Below are 19514 nucleotides of genomic sequence, written 5' to 3' on the forward strand. Positions count from 1 at the left end.
AGCAAGATCTACGAAGGAGAGTGTGCAGAAGAGAAGAAAACAAACAAGGTGCATACAAGCGGCTAAAAAACGTCAAATGTATCGGGGCGAGGCAGGGCAACAGAATGGCCGCCAAAAATGAAATAATCTCCAGTAATGTTGTTCCTAATGCCCCAAGCTCAGTTGCCAGCAAAAAAAAAAATTGGCAGTGGTTTAGCTCTGGTTAAATCTGGAGGATTGCGAAAGCAACGAGGAAAGAGAGAGAGGCGATGGAGAGCGCGCGGCAGCGGTGGCGGCCCCGGAACGCTAGCTGTGCGCCGCTACTGCGCATGCGCAACTGGCGAGCGCGGCGGCGGCACCTCCCTCTGAGTCACCCGCGCTGCGACGGTGGCGGCGCGCGAGCTGTGCGCGTGTGACGTCACTGCTCCTCGCGCATGCGCAGTATGGCCTTTCGTCAGCTCCGCGAAATGGCTCCGCGACTCGCGTAGTGTTGCTTTCGCAACAAAAGAAAGAAAATCCTGAGAACTTTATGCCCCTTCTCTCGTATGGACCAACATTTGGTGCAGTTAAAATATAGACGCTTCACTCAAAGCGCTATATATGCACAAAATACCTCATAAAAGCACTGAAATACATTTAGCTACTTTTAGCTCTTTTTGGGTTGTTCTGGGTACTTTTTTGTGAAAGATGGTTTGGTTAGTTTTGGTTTATGGGGTTTAACGTCCCAAAGCAACTCAGGCTATGAGGAACGGCATAGTGAAGGCCTGCGGAAATTTCGACCACCTGGGGTTCTTTAATGTACACTGACATCGTACAGTACACGGACCTCTAGAATTTCGCCTCCATCGAAGAGCTAATATACTTCGTGTTCCGTGCCCACTGATGGAGATCGATGTTGCGTCTTTTCAGCGCTATAGCTGACCCCACAAGTTGTAGCACCATGCCGCCGCTATAATTTCGCATTTTCATGAGATATTTCGGTTTATACGAATATTCGCACAGGTAGCGAATATTGGTAAAAATATTCGATGCGTATTCAATTAGATTTTTAGCAACACTATTTGTATTCGATTAAGACTTGAGAAAGTGCTCTTCGACCCCTAGTTTATTTCCTTGGCGCGGAGGAACAATGCACAGTCTGTGTCACCCTTGTGTGCAACGCTCGAGCAGTGCGCACCATGCATTAAATACTGATGTTAGAAAGCAGCCTACGGTTTCCGGGCAAGATGCTTGTACCCACCTTGCTTGCAGGTCTATGTGGCTCTATTAACGCACAAGCGTTCCCCCTAAATGCTAGAAGCTGCGATGAGGCGTCCATTTCTAGGCAGGAAAGTGCGTCACTCGAGCGCTCTATACACAAGGGCGACGCAAGCTGTCATGAATGTGGGCGGAGCCTCACTGCAGACTTCAGCTGTATCCGGCGTTCAGCGCAGGGATCAATTCACAGTGGAAGCGCGGAACATATTTGAAATGAAGTCGTTCAAAGCAGCGACCTTACCGTCAGCGCATCTCTACCTTCATTTTTTTTTTGTACAAAAGCATTAACCTTGCTACGCTTTAGGTCTGCTCAGTGAAACACAAAAAGAAAAAAGAATGCACAAAATGGAGCTACATTCCAGTGCCAATAACATGCAATAGAGAGGCTCACGCAGTGACTCCACTGCCAAGGGTGGTCAACGTTGTATTAAGTTCTTTGAAGCGCAGTGAAGCCGATTCATGCTTGTGCGCAACCTGTGAAGTTTATGGGAGTCACCGTATCATATGTTCCGCCTCGTATTTTGACGAGACACTGATCGTTACCTCTGTTACCTTTCGTAAGCGGTAGCTACACTCTATGCACGAATACGCCTATTTTGGAGTAAAAAGAGAGTAACCTGTCCTATAGCCCACTCCCTCGTATAGAAGGGAGTGTTCTAAAGGACAGCTTGCCCCCTTTTTATTTACTCTTTTATGTTTAGAGCGTATAATGGTCTACTTGCCCCTCGAGACTCAGAGCGCGGAAATGACCACATTCTCCGCTTAAACTGATTCGTTAGTTACGTACGAAGCCCTCAACAGCCAGGTTTGGAAGAGGCCGTATACTTGGAGCTTTCATGAAACGCTCCCCCTTCATTAGCAACAATTACGTTACATAAATCACTCAGAAAACGTTGCTCAAGGTTATAGTTGGCGAATGCTTTAAATTATTCCCTTCGCGACTACGCCGGGTAGTCGAGCGTAGAGGAGCGGAACGAGCCCTCGCGCGTACTTGCGAGCTTTCTTTATAGATTCACTTGGGCTTGCATCATCTGCGTTGCTGAAGTGGCATTCTGCCAACACAACCAAAGCCGGAACAAGGGATGGACATGCTCAAAGCACAGACATTATACCGTCATCGACGTGACTAAACCACTTTATTTGAAATGCGGACTTACTGACAGCCTTTTATAGTTACCGCATTTTGCCTTTAACACACTAAGCTCCCACCACAATTTTTTTTCTGCAGCCGTCTAATGGCACTGCAGTCGGACTTGAATAGCTGAGTAGCATTCCAAAGTAATGACTTTTGTCGCTGGCGGCAGTGAAATTGTTCCAGACTGCATGGCACCAGATAATAGACGATCCGCAGAAATTAAATCCTGCACTACTTTAGTATTGTCACCTTAAACTTATTTCTAGCACATCAAAGCTTACCGAATCATTCAAGCACAACTCAGCAGCTCTGTATTCTAAATATTTTATGCACCCCAATGATTTTTTTTTTCTTATCGTGGTCCGGATCTGCGGACACTACTTGGTATATGCAGAGGTACACGTTTGCCGCTTCAAACTGCTCGCTATACCCTTCGTAAACTGAACCCGCCGTGGTGGTACAGTGGCTGTGGCGTCTGCCTGGTGTGCCCAAGGTCCCGGGGTTGATCGCAGCCGCGTCAAGGTTTTGAACCTGGTCGCAGCAGCCGCATCCAGATGGAGGCGAAATGCGAAATTTCTTCCCGTGTACAGAAATTTCTGTGCATGTTAAAGAGCCCCGAGAGTTCGAGATTAACCGGGCGAACCCAAATATGGCCTGGAGTAGAGCAGAAAATAGTGGCTCATAATCGCCTTTTCTGTTATAGAACCAAAAAACCTCGTAATCATTTACTTGGAGCAATACCGGGCTACCTGCTACCGCATACTGTGTGGATGTTGTCGAATAAAAAGGGTGTCCTGCGTATTAAGTTCAGCACCTTTGGAGGTTGTGTAGAAGTTAGCAAAGGCCTAGAAGCCACTCCGCAAAATTAATGACAGATGCGCGTAGCAAAACGCCATTCTGCTGACTCCGTAGTAAAAATTTGCGTAGGGCTAAAGACCAGGCGTCGTACAAAAGGCGCCTGACAAGCGAGTTGCTCGGGGCAGCATTTATGTGGAAAGCTGAGTTTGTTTTTTAATGCTCTCACAATTGTCGCCATTAGGATTGACAAACAGATTACAACAGAAAAACTAGATATGAGTACGGACAAGGTTTCAGGAGGCGAAAGAAAAGGGAAATACGTTCACCAAAAAGAGGCTGGTCATCGACGAGAGAGTGTGGGCGTAGGGTTGAGAGGATCCTCTTGCATGTAAAACGATTAATTAGTGAACCTTGTTTAGCGCAACTGTAAGTATTGAGAAGGCAAGCAGCGAAAGAAAGAGAAACAAGATAGAAAACTGAGTAAGGCAAGAGAACGTCTGTTCATGAGGTACCTGTAGAAGCAGTTTTGTAGCAGTTCGCCGTAGTTAACAAACATCGGAAGTTTAAGTAAATACCTGCAGCAGATCGGCCAGAAATGTTCACAGGAGAAAAGCTCAAAGATAAAAGCTTTGTTTTTCTTACAACCTGTCACGACGTCGATGTTTTCGACACCATGCATAGCGCTTTCCTGTCATCTCCATCTTCTCCTATACTGCACATAATGATAGCGTGTACGTACATTGAGCGAACCGCGTTGGAATTGGATGCCGATTTTGTAGCCTAAGGTTGTTGCCCAACGTCCTCCTCCCGGTAATCATTGTACTCGCATATCAGCGGGCTTCACGGTGCAGTGGTTAGCACTTGTTGCTTACGGGAAAGGTCACTGGCTCGTCTAACAGGGTTAAATCCCCGCACGAAAACTTACGCACCGAATCAGAATTACTGCAGGTTTTTCCTAGTGAAGCACTGCGCACGAGCGCAAAATCGTTCCTCCATTACTTGCCCTCACAAGCACGCCACTATCACCGAATGATAAAGTACATTTTGGTCAGTGCCCTTGCTAGAGCGCATAAACACAGAGCCCAAAGGGAAGCTGCAGGCTCTGGCCGGGTCTAATAATTCTCGTTTGGAGAGGTGCAGCGAGTCTCAACGACGGCCGAGGGCGATGGGGCCGAACCGCTTGCGCCACCTGTAGGCCGGGGTGCGAACGGAAATGTGAGGGCTGCTTGTGGGCAGCAGCTCCCAATGCATGTTGGTGGTTCAAAAGAGGGAGTGTTTTCAATAACTTATGATCCTTATCTTGCAACAGTGCTAGAACAGCCGAAGACGCGGGTAGCACGCAACGAGAGGACATGCGCACGGGAAACAATGATGCTTTCATCAAGGATAATTAGGATCATTCAGTTCCAAGCGTCCACCGTTGTTGAACGAAAATCATACGGGAAGTTCGCGCTCAGCTTATCACTGGACTTCCTGCGTTATGGGGCATCCTGACTCTGATTTTCATTATTTCCAATAGCAAAATGACGAAGAACCTGCGAGCTTTTCAAGTGAGCTTGTACTTCGCCAGTCTATGCTGTAGGAGTGTGTGAAAATTCCGTTATAACAGTAAATACAACCGTACCAAAGAGTAAACGTGGTCTTAGAAAGGTGCCTTGAAATGCGGCCAGGGAAAGCGCTGTCCGGAATGATTTTTTGACGACTTCAGTCGAATAGCGCAGTTTTCGCCAAAAGCATGCAGCTCCATTCGTGGCTGCGTCGTACAGTTTCCGCGTCTTCCCGGTGGAGTCCTGTGACGCTGTTGCAACTCCGATGAAAGATATATGCGACATTCTTATCGTCGCATTGGTTTCTGGAACACAAACATAAGGCTGCCGGTAGCTGGTCGGGCCACTGGCGAATGGGGCTGCGCATTTTTGGCCAAGACTGTATACGTGCTTACCTGCAAAGTTCTTTCCATTTTTCACTCGCCTACTTTCATGTATAAGTCCCATTTCTTAGCCTTGTTTCAAAAACGTGCCTTCCTCAGCTCGCGTTGCACACAGGCTGAAACTCGTGTAATCAACGTTCGATGTCAACTGAGACGGGACAACGCTTAATTCTTGGGGGGCATGGACGCGCCATGAGTAGAACATCAAATAAGAATGGATAGTGTTTAAGGCCAATGAAAAATGCCTGAAGATTTCAAGCTTTCCCAGTACACTACGATGTGAAGTCCCCGAATAAATACAATGTAGACTGGGTTCTTTCTGCTACCATTTCAAAGCAAACAGCGTGCCTTCGCCGGAGGTGTGTCTTCTCTGAAAATACATGGGACCTCAGGTGGCCTACACCAGAGATTTTACGTGAGCACATGCAGAAACGAAAGCGACCAACACATGTCGAAAAAAAGCGCACAAAAATTCCGCGCAATCTAAGTTTCAAATTCATGTTTCACACCGACTGGAGAGAGTTATTTGTTGTCACCACTTGTGTGTTCCAAAATATGGTGGCCGATAACCCACGTGTTTCAGTTGACAGAAGGACACGTGTTAAAAATACATCCCTAAGAAACACATACTTATAGATCAAGTCATTACACGCAAATCAACGCAACCACATCGGAAGTCTCAAGACATGTAGGTGCGAATGATCTCTGTGTTCACCGGATGGAGGTCACTGCCAGTCAGTGTGGCATTTAGGTATGACTAGCATGCGCCGGTGTGGTGCATCGGAATAGTGCAAAGAGCGACCTTTTCATCAGATATTTCGCACAAGCCTTTAGCACTCGTTGGATGAGATGTATGCGTCGCATATGAAACCAGGGCCTTTCTTTTTCTTGATAGACACCGCTATTGCTCAGCGGTCAAAGCATTCTGGGGATCTTCAAAGTACTGCAGGATGGCTCTCTCCTCGAGCTTGTTGCACTTCGATAGAAGCGCTCGGCAACTGCCCGTTTACCGAGATTCAGGTGCACGTTAAATCTCCTCTGCGGAAATTCATGCTTGCTCCGCTGTAGGAATACGACAGCGGGGCGAACAGCCGGCAGTGTGGCGGCGCGAAGTACGACCGCGCCAGTGTGGTAGACGATTTCACCGCTTTCGCAAAACGCTCCTGAATGCCTTTTCCCCGCATTTTCCTGCGCAATATCCTGTTCACTTTGGTCTGAAACATGACAGCCTACTACGTAAAAAGGTGAGGGAACGAAACTGTCAATAAAGCTTACATCAGGGTTTCTAAAGAAGCCACAGTACAAATCCCTAAGTGAACTGCCGCCGGTGACGTTTCAGCTAACTTTCTGTTACAAATTCGTGCAGAAAGACGCTGTTTTCCTCCAACGCCACGCATAGGTGTGGAAATCGTAACACCTCTCTGCCCCAAGTTACCCCGACAGTCACGTCACACGTGCTTCCCGCCGAGAGTGTCTTTGGTGAGAAAGAAAACAATGTAGCGAGAAAGAGCAGACAGTCCGCCGGTTGTTCGACTGTTCTTTTCCTTTACTACGTCAACGGTAAGAGGAGGGGAAAGAAGGCGGTCGCATCCTGCGTGCGGTGTCATGAGATTTGCTCTGAGGGGTGTTTGCAGCCGGCCGTCCGCGCGTGCGTAGCACGTCTTGCTGTGCGGGCACATACGCCACTTCTGAGCAGTCTCAGTCGGCTTTCTCATGCGCGCGAGCCGTTCAAACAAGCGTAGGAGGCGTTGCCTAAGGACCGTGCACATCTGTCGGCTTGTAGCCGGCATGATATATTGCCACGCGCCCGGCAACCTTGAAAGCTGCGAGACAACGCCGTTGACCGCTACGGTTGGCACACGTCAGAGGCTTGGGTAACAATGAAGGCGCCAAAAACGCTGACTACGCGTCCTGCTAGGATTAATGCGGAACATACGCGTACGTTTTGCGGAGAAAGAAAAGTCTGATGAAAAGAAAAATGCTATGAAGTCATCTGTCCGCCTGTTACCGAGAAAACTGAGCGTCGATAGGATTTTCCGCTTTGGCGAAATATTTCCCACAGTGGCCGAGGTGTTATGCTCCCGTGAATCCGGTTGCACTACAGATCCTCGGCCACATAGTAAGACAATAAAAGTTGTTTGTATAGTTGGTTCGTTCTTGCGCTTCATTTCTCTAGCGCGAGCAAGACAAGGACAAAGTAGAGAAACACGTACCACACAGACAAGCACTTGTCCATACGGTAATGTCTCCCTACTTTCTTCCGGTCTTTTTCGCGCAGCAGAAACGAAGCACCCATTGTGGTTTCCTAAACGCTGGTGAAATGCAGCAGCTTCCTGAGAACTGAGAGACAAGTATATAAGGATTGAAATAGAACACTGCTGTGGTGGTCGAAACTTGGTAGTAAAATATTTTTTTATTAAATACACCATCTTATGTTTCCGGCGCTTGAACCCCGAACTTTGTGGCTGTTACATAACCTTCTACAGCGTGTGATCGTAAATTGTAAATCATGGGGTTTAACGTCCCAAAGCAACACATGGGCTATGAGGGACGCCGTATTGGAGGGCGCCGGATTGACTTCGACTACTTGGGGTTCTTTAACATGCGGCGACATCGAACAGCACACGGGCGCGTTTTGTATTTCGTCACCATCTAAATACGGCCTCCGCGGCCAGGATCAAACCAGCAACCTTGCGATCAGCAGCCGAGCCCCGAAGCCATTGAGCCACCACGGCGGGTTCGACAGCGTGTGAATAAGGGGTTAACGTGAGATAACATTTTTAGAGCTCAAATTTTAACACTCAAGTGCGATGTAAAACATGTTCCCATGCTGCTCAAAACGGCGGACACGTTGCACTCTACGAGCAAAAGGCTGTTTTACGAATATTTACTGCCTATTTTTCGCACATCGTTCAAACGTGCAGAAATTGGGGCCTTGAAATGTGAAGACCCGTATGCGAAGTGGTTGTCAGGGTTATAGCGTGCCCTTGAGCTCGCTAAATGTACCAGATCGAAAACGATTCAGGAGACTTCCAGCCAATTTCTGTCATTAGCGTAAATCCACTCTATGACTCTTTATGGCTATGTTGATGTTTGTCTGGCAGCAAAATACGCATTTATTGCCGAGAAAATTGGATTTAATAAATTTCCCTCTGCTCAGTCCTAGCCAGTGACGTGACGACCGAAAAGGACTTCGTGATCACCGTTTGGAACTTAATGACAGTGAAGTAAAATCTCAAGGATTCGTGCACAAATAAAAATGTCCTGACGCATCACAGTTTGCCCGGTAGCCGCGACCGGACTTCGATACCGTAACCTTACGCCCAGCTTTCAATCGCAGTTGAGCAGCGGAGCGAATATCCAGTCTCGGACAGGGCATTGTGCTGTGTGGCCAGCGCCGTCAGTCCCGCGCATGGTCTGAATTATTCGTTTACTGCTGTAGTCTTGTTTCAAAGTTCTTGTTGTATCTCGACCTGTTGCTTTCATGTTTAAAATTTTACTGTTTAGCTTCAAGGAACCTTTGATACGCTGCCTTGAGCGCAAGGCACGACGTTTTATTATTTTTAAATAAGGCACCCTGGTTATGAGCTTTAATAGTGCGAGCTTAAACAAAGATACCGGAATTTCCGGAATATAGTACACGCCTGGTGTATAGTCCGCAGGGCTCAATTCTGCCAGAAATGTTTTTATTTTACTCATTGTCGACACCTGGTATATAGTTCACAGGGCCGGCCTGTAGGAATACGTTGCGTTAGTCCCACGAAGGGCACAGAGCGGTCAACTCTGTTCTCTGCGTAGGCATTGCGACTGTTTTTCTACGCTCATGTGCTTCACTAACTTGCTGTCTGCGGTACGCAGCTAGTGAATGCATTGCGGCAGTCGGGCACCTATGATGGGCCACGCGCATTATTTTCATGTTAAGGACATATCGGGCGAAAGATATTCTTCAAAATCAAAATGCCAGTGAGGCCAGTAAGCGCGCATAAACCAGTGAGCTGCGCGATGGCAAAGGAAGCGCAGTGATAGTTTTACCGCTAAAAAAGCTTTGTGACAGTAAGAATCATGTTGGGAAGGCTGTTTAAATTTTTAAAATTGAAAAACAAATCAATTTAAACAATTTTGACGATTTTAAACAATTTTAAAAAGAAAGAAACTCTGTTGTCCGCACCTGTACAGGTAGCCCGCAAAACTAAAAATTTTAACCTTTAGACATGCATATCCCCGGAGTGTACAGCGGAAATTTCGGTAAGTTATTTGAGTCAGCCACCATACATGCATTTAGCGCAGCACCAGCACGGTGAAAAGAAAGCTCAGGAGTTCACACCTGCATGTCCGACGCTGTCGTGAAGAGGACCGCAGCAAATTCTTCTGTCATGGCTAAGATGAGTTCTCTTGGGCGCCAGCTAACGTCAGTGACTGAAACAAAATTGTAACCAAGCATTCTCCACCTCCTCTACTGAGCTCTAGACCTGCATGCAAGTGTTTTGACACTGGTAAGTCGCAAATTTTCTGCGCTTCGTTATCGTGCAATTTCATTCTTTCCAGCAAAGTAATCATCACTGATTAATTATTGCTCCTGGCATTTGGGTGAGGAAAATTTCTGAGTGAATTTAATGTTGACAGACCTCTCGTGTATGAAAACGCGCTTTCTCAAACTTGCAGGCGCTGTAGGAGAACTACTGCAAGCATCAGCGAATAAGCGAATAGATTCTCAAGCAGCTCACGCGTTACAACGTTCCATGAATGTCGTTTTGTTATCGTGCACAGTGGTATATTGTTTATCAGAAGTGAAAGGCGCGAATCATTGGCAATCAATTCTTATAGACTGAGAAAGTATACGCGAAATACGCCAGTTTAATAAGCCGTTTGTATAGTTGTCCACTGAGTCGACGTAAAATAAGGGAATGCAAGGGCCTTGATTATATATCCAAGACGTCATCTTGCTGCTACAAGTTTCATAAAACTTATTTCTCAGATTTACACTCGGTCATTTAAACTTAGAAGTTTTAGGCTAGTTAAAAAATCGAGCATAACGCTGCTGCTGCAAGATTAACGAACACGTTACTCTTGATAAAATTTTCATTAGGGCGTTATTTCACCAGTAAAACATCAAATGACTTTGAGGCCGCAAGGTTTCTAGCCCTTCAGTAATACTGCGATGTGATTAAATTAGTAAAGCGACGGAAAATCCCGTAGCTGTCTCAGAGAATCAATCCCGAAGATGTAGTTGCACCTCACTTCCGATAAATAAGATATACTGACATTTCACTTTCCCCTGAAAATCTGAAAATCTGAAATGGCATTCCAGCATGTCCTGAAAGTGTTGACGCGCAAGGGCTTCAAGATTTGTGCAAATAAGCAAATCTGCTGGTAAAAATGACAGCTTGGTTTTGTGGTTTGGTTTAATGGAGTGTAATGCCCCAAAGCGATTCAGGCTATGAGGTACGCCGTAGTAGAGGGCTCCCGATTATTTCTACCACCTGGGGTTATTTAACGTGCACTAATAACGCAGAGTACACGGGCCTCTAGCATTTCACCTTTATCGAAATGCAAACGCCGCAGCCGGGATCGAAGGGTCAGCAGCAGAGCACTATAACCACTGAGCCACCACGGAAGCTTGTAAGGATCACAGCGATAAGATTATTAATTGTGCGGTAACTAATATTAGCCTGAGGGTAATTATCGTGGCAAACCGAAGGAAAAGACATTCGTAAAACACGCATTTATACGCTCCACTTCCGCTGAAGCTGCAACTTCTCTGTTTCATATGCTTTCCGTCTCCATATAAAGACGCCAGTGAGCTGAAAGCTACAGAAACGTGCCCATCACAGCGCGAGAAACGCAATCATCCTTCAACCGCGTGTCAGTTGATGCGTCTTCTACTTGTATTCTTTTCCGCATGTATACTGGTGAACATGCTTTCGCGTCGCAGAAGATAAGGGGCTAACGGGGCCAGCTTATTTTCGGTCACTCATTGTAGTGTAGTATGACAACATCAGGCAGGAAGGACAGTGAGAGATTGTAAGCTACACCGGACTGAGCCGAGAGAAGAGCTTCAAGGACCTTTTAAAAGCGGTCCCAAAGCATCTATTTGCAACAAGGGGGCCTTACGAGTGATGCTGTCTCGTAATAGTTTTCATTCTAAACGCGCCGTACGGCTGAATGTTGATTTAGGCCACCAGTCTAAATTGACCTTTAGGTTACCCGTCAAACCAGATTTTGCAATACCTCTTCCATTGCGCTGGTCACGATAAGATGGAACGCAAGCGATACAGTAGTACCCAGAAAACTAAGGTACTTGCCTTGTTTTGGTATGCGCAACATATTAGCCAGAAAGATACCACAGTGCTTCGGGTAAAGGAGGAGCATGACACAAGAAGGCCATTGAAGTTCTGGTGCGACACAAAGAAAAGTGTGCTCTGAAGCTTGTACGCCTTTCATGGATATGTATTTCAGTAGAACTTACGATAACGACGAAGCGTGCAACTTACTGTGCACAGTCGTTAACTGCGTAAGACAGGAGCCAAATCTGCAAGGTGCTGAGGTATGATCTGCGCATTTTTTAGAAACTGACGGCACACTCGAAAGAAAATTACTAATCTCACGACGGCTATACTGTTCGAGCTACTTTGTTTCTAGTCGCCTTATTCTTTTTACGCCTCCATTATATATTTAATTTTTGAAAGTAGCTTGAACAGCGGCCTCAAAAGATAATTGTTTATTTACTTATTGCATGATACTGCAGGTCAGAGCATCGGCTTAATTAAAGGTGCACAGTAACAACGGTATGGGTTCAACAAACAGCGAAACGAGAAGACACTAGGGAAAAGCAAAATAATGTCCCAGTTCCTCCGTGAGATTATGAACTTTAGAAGCAGTTAAGGAGTGGTTAAAAGCAGCCCTAGAGCAAACGCAAGATAAGAAAGGCAAAAAACTAAAGCCCTCTTACGCACTCGGGCTTCTCGACGATCCGTACCAGTCGGTCATGATAAAGCCGCAGGGAAGGCTTGGCAGCACGCCTCGGGGAACCAGGTCTGACAGTAGTATGTTTCCTCTGGGTGAAATTAGTATGTTTGAGGGCTGTCGAAGCAAAGAGGAAAGAGTGTTCAGGTTCCCGCCGTGAAGTACACCCAGGTATACATGTGTCGCGAAAAGGACGGACACCGTTGGTACGCTTCAGGTCATATTGACACCGACTACACCTTCGACGCCTGTGAGTAGAAACGAGGGATACCAGTCCCCTGGCGAAATCATTGCGAGCCTATCAGAAATATTTTGCTATGCCTAATTATTCAATGTGTTTGGTGCCCATGCCAAGCGGCATTCTACTTCGGTAAAAGTGGTCACTGGTGCCAGCACACAACATGGATTTAATTTGTTTGGTTTATGGTTTATTGGAGTTTAACGTCCCAAAGCGATTCAGGCCATGAGAGACGCCGTAGGGAAAGGCTCCGGAAATTTCGACCACTTGGGGTTCTTTAACGTGAATTTCGCCTTCATCGAAATTCGGCAGCCGCAGCCAGGATCGAACCCGCACCTTTCGGGTCAGCAGCCAAGCGCCATAACCACTGAGCCACCGCGGCGGGGCGATTTAACTTGTTTGACGGCGCAGCAAATTACTGAGTTGGCAATGCAGCGGCTTAGTCAGAGACCGTGTTGCACCTTCCCCAAGCGTGTTTTTTCCTGGCGAGGCGAACACCTAGCCGGTGGATGCTTGTACCCATGAGAAACTGGTGGGCCCCTGATGGTAACAGAATTCGGAACCAGTAGTGCCGCATATGAGGCGGATGCGGAACCTTAAGGGAGAGAGGCAGGCTGTATTATTTCCCATATTCGGCCTTACCCATTTGGGGCCTTCAATTACGAAACCACCTCACCTGAAGCTCTCATTACAACGTGGGAACAATGTCGGCTGATATCCGCAGTGTCTGTGGCGCTCACCTTGAGACGACCGTGGACGATGGGGTTCTGCCTCGTGTGGAGGAAGGCGAGAGCGTCTAACAGCTGGGCCATGGCCATTCTGCCCCATTTGACTAGGGAAAGCTTGCGCTCGCGGAGCATATACATGTACTGGTCCAGGTTCCGGTCTTGTGGGTGCCAGAGCACGTAGACATGCGCCAGCGATTTTTTCCATGTCACCTGGACAAAAACCAAAAATGGTGTTATGGGCAACCATACACGTATTCCCCTAGTAAATAACGGATGCGACCTTTATATACCGTCGGGCGAGAAAATCATATAAAAAGTAAGGTTGGGGCTAACAGTGGTTGACCCTGGCTGAGAACGAGAAAATTGCTTTCCTGCCCCTGTACCAGCGCGACCAGGCGGTGGACCGATGGAAGTAAAATTTCGTGCCCTTTCGATTTCCAATTTTTTACCATCACGTGCAATCGCGAAAGAAGCTCCGGGCCCTGACAGACGTTGCGGCCAAACGCACTCATGCTTATCACTTTGCTTCACCAACCAACCAGTGAGCCCCTTTTAGACCAAGTGTGCGTCGACACACCAGACATCGCACTCTAGCACCAGTATGTCAGTCTCATTAGCCGCTTAAACACCGAGGCATACAGCACGTCTCTTCACGAGACTAGACGATAAGCGGCATGCTTGGCGACATGCATCTCAAACCAGAGTGAAATTATGCGTCTTACTCTTTCCTTACTGCGCCCTTTGGGTGTCGTTAGCCCGCTAACGATGATTTCGCACTCCGATTTCGGAACCTTCTGCGTTGCTTACAACAACGCTGCGCGTCTAGCTTGCAGTCAAAGAAACTACATTTAGTTTCCGACATAGTTTTCGCTTTTCCCGCCCTGCGGCCTTTTTTCAATGCGCTGCGAAGAAGCGAAGACGCAATACCGCGCTCATTGCCCGCTAACGACGACTTCGCCACTCGACATTAGAGCCTTCCGCGCTGCTTACGGGCACGTTTGCGTCATCCGGCTTGTAATTAGACAAATGAAATTTCATTTTCGATATCCTTCTTTTTTTTTTTCCATCAAGGTGACAATTTTAGAACGCGCTCCGAAGACGCGCCAGCGTCAAAGTCGCTTGGCATCCTTCGCATGCAAGACGCGCGCCCTTTAAAACGGCGCAAATCTCAGGACTCCGATTTGTCAGCGATCGATTTTATCGATAGTCCGAGCAGCACCGAGTCCGAAGATATTGCCTTTCCGTCGGAATTCTGTTCTGACATAGGCGACGACTGAAACCGGCATAGAAAAACAGGTGGCCGGGCTCCGGTGCCCAACTATAGGGTTTGCAGTTATCATTTTGTAGCAAGAACAGTATTCAAGATAGAAGTATAATTTTTTCGCAGATAGCGGCTAATATAATACGAAGAATTTTATATATTTCAGAAATTTTTGCATTTTTTCTTTTTAGGTAAAAGCGTGTCTTTACAATATAACACCAAGAATTTCATATATTTCGTAAAAATTTTAGCATTCTTTCTTTTTAGATAAAAGCGTGTCTTTACAAGTTTTGTTCAATTTTCACCTAAAATCTGGTTTTTGGGAATGAAAACTTTTTGTTGCAACGACTAATTCGTTATTCAATTTTATATGCCTAAAAAGCCCTTTTATATGCCTGAAAATCACATTTATTAAGCTTTATTTTGGTGTACTGCATTAAATTTTAAATGCAGTAGTTTTTGCAGAAAAAAAAGGTCCTAAAACCTGCAAAACACGGTCATTTTACCATCGGTAAGGAAAGAGCTAACCATTTAATCTCACCTCCGCGGCAATCATATACTTCTGTTTTATAGTTGCTTAGCTTTATAGTGCAAGCTGTGCAGACGAAATTACTGCTGTGCAATGTTTAACTTCCGGTAAGAAAAAAAGAAAGCACTTTGTATAAAGCACATTGACCTGCTTGCCACAGTAAAGCAAAGAAAGCATGAACAATGCTTTGAAGAATGCGACATCCAAGCACGACTCACTGCAACTTGACGCAGTTTAAAACTGATGTGGGGGGTAATTACTAGTCCAGGCGTGTCAAATTAATAGCAAATTAAGAGAGTGCACCTGCCTGTACGTACGTGGAATTCGTTAATATTTCCGTGAAAGAGGTCGTTCTTTTTGAAGCTGCGGACGCTTTCAACAACGGGCTCGTATTCGCCCCAGTGAAGCCGCACTCTCTTTACGATCACTTCTCTGCCGCTCTTGGCAATACCTAGATGAACAGACGTATGTTCGTAGTATCTGTAAGTAGAATGAAGTCAGTATAATAAGCCGCCGGCCCATGTCATCACCTCAAGTAGCTCACAATCGTGAAATGATTTTTCTCATTGCCGCCTGCCTCTTCTGCACATGAACGGCCGCTCGAGCGGTCGTGACACTTCTAAATGCGCTTGATGGAACGTCAACACCGCCACGCTATAGTCAGCTGGCATTACCGCCACCGGCGAACCAGAGCAGTTGTCAAAACGACGCAAGCTGTTGCTGCTGTAGCTCAGCCCTAGAGAACGTGCCTATCTTTGCAAATATTATGGACAAAGACGACCATCAGCTGACGTGTCAAATTAGTGCGTACACTGCAGATTTCGTGAAAAGGGCTACCCCAAGCCACCTGCCGTAATCAGCCATTTTTCCTGGCGGACCTGTACGGACGCCGGCCGGTTTTACACGGTCTAACGTGTTTCTAAGGTGGTTCTGAGACAGAACTGTAAGGGCATCACTACCGCCCCCAGGAATGGCCGCTCTGGAGTTCGTAGCTGCAAAAATAAGCGACCGAGCCTCACCGTGATCCGGGGAGGAAGTTCTTTTTGTTCTCGCTGTAGAAGAACCCGTTGACGGCGACCAACGAGCTCAACGGAGTGTTGGCCACATCTGCGAAGGCGCTCTTCCAGCGCTGGCTCTCCGACAGCCACACGGAGCTCAGGTTTGCCTTGTTGTCGTAAGCGATTTCTCTGCTAGCGACGGAGGCGAAGTTGCCAGACCAAGCTCCGTCCGCTGGAGCGCTCTCGGGCTCGTTGCTCAGCGAGGACTCTTCATCGTTTTGCTCGGCAGGTAAATCTCTTGTGCCGCCATCCAATGTGTACAGAGGCTGCGCTTCTACACGAGGGTCTAAACTGCAATTGGCCTTGTATACTGGCTTCAGCGTCAGAGAGTTCATGGACCTCAGCATCGTTTCTGCGAGTATCATCGCGGCCAGTGCACAGCCACTCTTCTGTTCGGTTTTCCGGACCCGCTGGATTTGCTGAAAGAGGTGCTCTTGCAAGTATTGCAGCTTCTTACAGGGCAGCTTGTGCTTGCTCTGGCCGGGGATTGCGTACTGATCCCCGTGGTCGGAATCGCTGCTGTTGCAACCTTCCAAGCTCCGCCCATCATGCTCATCTTCCTTCTCCATGGAAGATGCGTCGTCGTCGCTGACCCCTCTCTTATACGAAAACTCGCAACTTGTCTCCGTTTCCATTGGAATTGGTGAAGCCTGAGCAGCCCTGTGCGACCGACACAGTTCACAACTTTCGTTTACAACCGATTTTCCGAAGGCGTTGGGCTCTAGGTACGCCAGCTTTAGTTTGGGGCCTGTTTTTTCTTTGGGGCTGCTTAGAGTAGGGTCGCTTTGCACGCGGCGGACTGAGCCGTTTTCGGCGTCAGTGGATATTGAGCAGGGCTGAGATGAGTAGTCGTCTTCAGTGGACGGCTTATGAGCATTTGCTAGAAAAGAAAAATCTCGCGTCTTTCGTGGGCTTAGCACTCCCTCAGTGGTGAACTTGAATCTAGGCTGCAGAGCTTCTTCCTGGTAAGAAAAAAAAAAAAAAACGGAGAATATTTTGCACCGCCTGAGGGCGCTATCAATTTATAAGCGCAAAGTTAAAGCCTCAAAAAATGGTCGGGCTTGAAAATCTATTCGCGTGCATTTCGTTTCCACAGTAAAACTGAAGTACAGGTGCCCACAAAAGTTTTCGCAACACTAAGACAGACAGAGGGACGTGACCTGCCCTTCTCCTCCCGATTTACAAGTTGCAGTCTTCATTGTGACGCTGCGCCGCCGAGTAATGAGAAAATTCTGCTTTTCTGGTGGCTTCCGTGCTCCGTAAACTTCTGTGGGCACCTGTATGTACTGTAAGGAACAAAGGTCTAAGGACCACGTGTTCCGTAAACGTAGCCGACAGCTCCATTAATAACCGGTGTCTGGAGACCAAACTTGTGGAGGTTGAAGTCAAAATCCTGTTCTTTCACCTGCACAATTCTGTTCTCCCTCCGGCAGCTAATAACAGAGCTATCAACTTAGATTACGTTGCACGCGATCCAGAGGTTTTGCGTCCCCGATTGTACATGAAGGGTAAACGCTCACCCGGATGCAAACATTACGACATCCAAGTTTTGTCTGTTAGGACGTCCCGTCATAATTTTGCTTTGAATAATTTGCACACAGCCAGCGAGGAAAGAAGAGCAAGACAGCGTGCAATTTGCTGTGTCGAAGTTTTCAGCAAAGTTTACATTTTATACGACTGCTCATTTTTGAGCGCATTACAAATTTTCAAGCAATGAGAATGTTTCTGGGCTACTATACTGAAGAGGCATCAAATGCTTGGTGTACTCACAGTGCGAGACATAGACAGGAGAAGATAAGACAAGCGCTGAGGTATCAAACTTTTCGGCCTGCTATCATTTTAAAATATAAATACCGCTAAGTGCCGCTTTAAGATGAGGAAAGTTAAGGGAGCGCTAATTTCCTTCCTTCCAGCAACAGAATGAAAGAAAGAAAAAAAGAAAGAGAGAGAAAGAAAGGAAGAAACAAAGAAAGAAAGAAAAGAAGAAACAAAGAAAGAAGGAAGGAAGGAAGGAAGAAAGGAAGGAAGAAAGGAAGGAAAGAAAGAAAGAAGAAAGAAAGGAAGAAGAAAAGAAAGAAGGAAAGAAGGAAAGAAAGAAAAGAAGGGAGGAAGGACGGAAGGAAGGAAGGAAGGAAGGAAGGAAGGAAGGAAGGAAGGAAGGAAGGAAGGAAGAGAGGAAGAGAGGAAGGAAGAAAGGAAGGAAGGAAGAAAGAAAGAACGGAAAAAGAAAGAAGAAGGAAAGAAAGAAGGAAAGAAGGAAAGAAAGAAAGAAAGAAAGAAAGGAAGAACGAAAGAAAGGAAGAAAGAAAGGAAGAAAGAAAGAGAAAGAGAGAAAGAAAGAAGGAAAGGAAGAAAGAAAGGAAGGAAGAAAGAAAGAAAGGAAGGAAGAAAGAAAGAAAGAAAGAATGAAAGAAAGAAAGAAAGAAAGAAAGGAAGGAAGAAAGGTAGGAAGGAAGAAAGAAAGAAAAAAGAAAGAAGAGAGAAAGGAAGAAGGAAAGAAAGAACGAAGGAAGGAAGCGAGGAAGGAAGAAAGGAAGGAAGGAAAGAAAGAAAGAAGAAAGGAAGAAGAAAAGAAAGAAGGAAAGAAAGAAAACAAGGAAGGTAGAGAGGAAGAAAGAAAGAAAGAAAGAAAGGAAGAAGGAAAGAAAGAAACAAAGATAGAAAGGAAGAAAGAAAGAGAAAGAAAGAAGGAAAGAAAGAAAGAAAGAAAGAAAGGGAGAAAGAAAGAAAGAAAGAGAGAAAGAAAGAAGGAAAGGAAGAAAGAAAGAAGGAAAGAAATAAAGAAAGAAAGAAAGAAAGAAAGAAAGGAAGAAAGAAAGAAGGAAAGAAAGAGAGAAAGAAAGAAAGAAAGAAAGAAAGAGAGAAAGAAAGAAAGAAAGAAAGGAAGAAAGAAAGAAAGAAAGAAAGAAAGAAAGAAAGAAAGAAAGAAAGAAAGCGAGCAAGCGAGACCAGTATGCGCCAACTGGTCTATCTCAACCTCGATGCGTTAAATTTCTTGAATACGTGTGTGGGCGGCGCACAGGTGCGAAAGTAGATTATGGTAACGTCGTCTGAAAGGTCAGAAAACAGTCCGAGGTCTGGGAGGTAACAGGCTTCGAAGAGAATTTTAAGGTGTTCGTGCCTTTATTGTTTCGGCACTGGAACTAATCAGGGGCGCTCTAGTTGAAAAAACAAACGAACTCAAAATGTGACCAAACTCTGTGCATGTGTGTTAACCATGCGAGTTGTGAGTGTACCGTGTGCGTGTATACTATATGTCGTCCTTTGCTCTACATCTTAAGAGGGTGAGGATACCTTCCTTCCTCACCCCTACAAATCGTTTCTAGTAAGGGAGTGGTTGCTCAATAGCATCCGCACAAGAGCAGCCATACGGTTACAAAGTGTACGAGGCTTTGAAGTGCCAGATGCGCTACAAGAGCTCCGTTACACAACGCAGCAGCAGGCATGTTGGCCTAGAAAGTTAACGAAGACACGTGTGTAAGGGAAGGCCTCAATCCTGCCCCGGAATTGAACCAGCTTATCATGGTGGTCTTGTTGATGATGATCGTGAATGTGTACGCATGCGTGCAAGACTTTGTGGGTGGCGAGTGTTGTGAACACGCATGTATACACGTGCACGCACACCTGCTGACGTAAGT

At 46.3% G+C, this 19514-nt stretch overlaps 1 protein-coding gene across 1 annotated transcript in view; it reads right to left on the reverse strand.

The window, feature by feature from the left end:
- LOC149350555 (uncharacterized) overlaps positions 1-19514 on the reverse strand; it is a 43934-nt gene that overhangs the window by 20241 nt on the left and 4179 nt on the right. The window contains exons 6-10 of the mRNA XM_089576897.1: positions 15838-16838; positions 15136-15298; positions 13041-13238; positions 12053-12179; positions 9424-9515 (exon numbers count right to left, since the gene is read on the reverse strand). Coding sequence (XP_089433023.1) covers positions 9424-9515; positions 12053-12179; positions 13041-13238; positions 15136-15298; positions 15838-16838 — 1581 coding nt within the window. The remainder of the gene's footprint in view (positions 1-9423; positions 9516-12052; positions 12180-13040; positions 13239-15135; positions 15299-15837; positions 16839-19514) is intronic.

The sequence above is a fragment of the Amblyomma mixtum genome, chromosome 3, assembly GCF_055824585.1.
Source record: "Amblyomma mixtum isolate Tamu chromosome 3, ASM5582458v1, whole genome shotgun sequence".
Classification (NCBI taxonomy): domain Eukaryota; kingdom Metazoa; phylum Arthropoda; class Arachnida; order Ixodida; family Ixodidae; genus Amblyomma; species Amblyomma mixtum.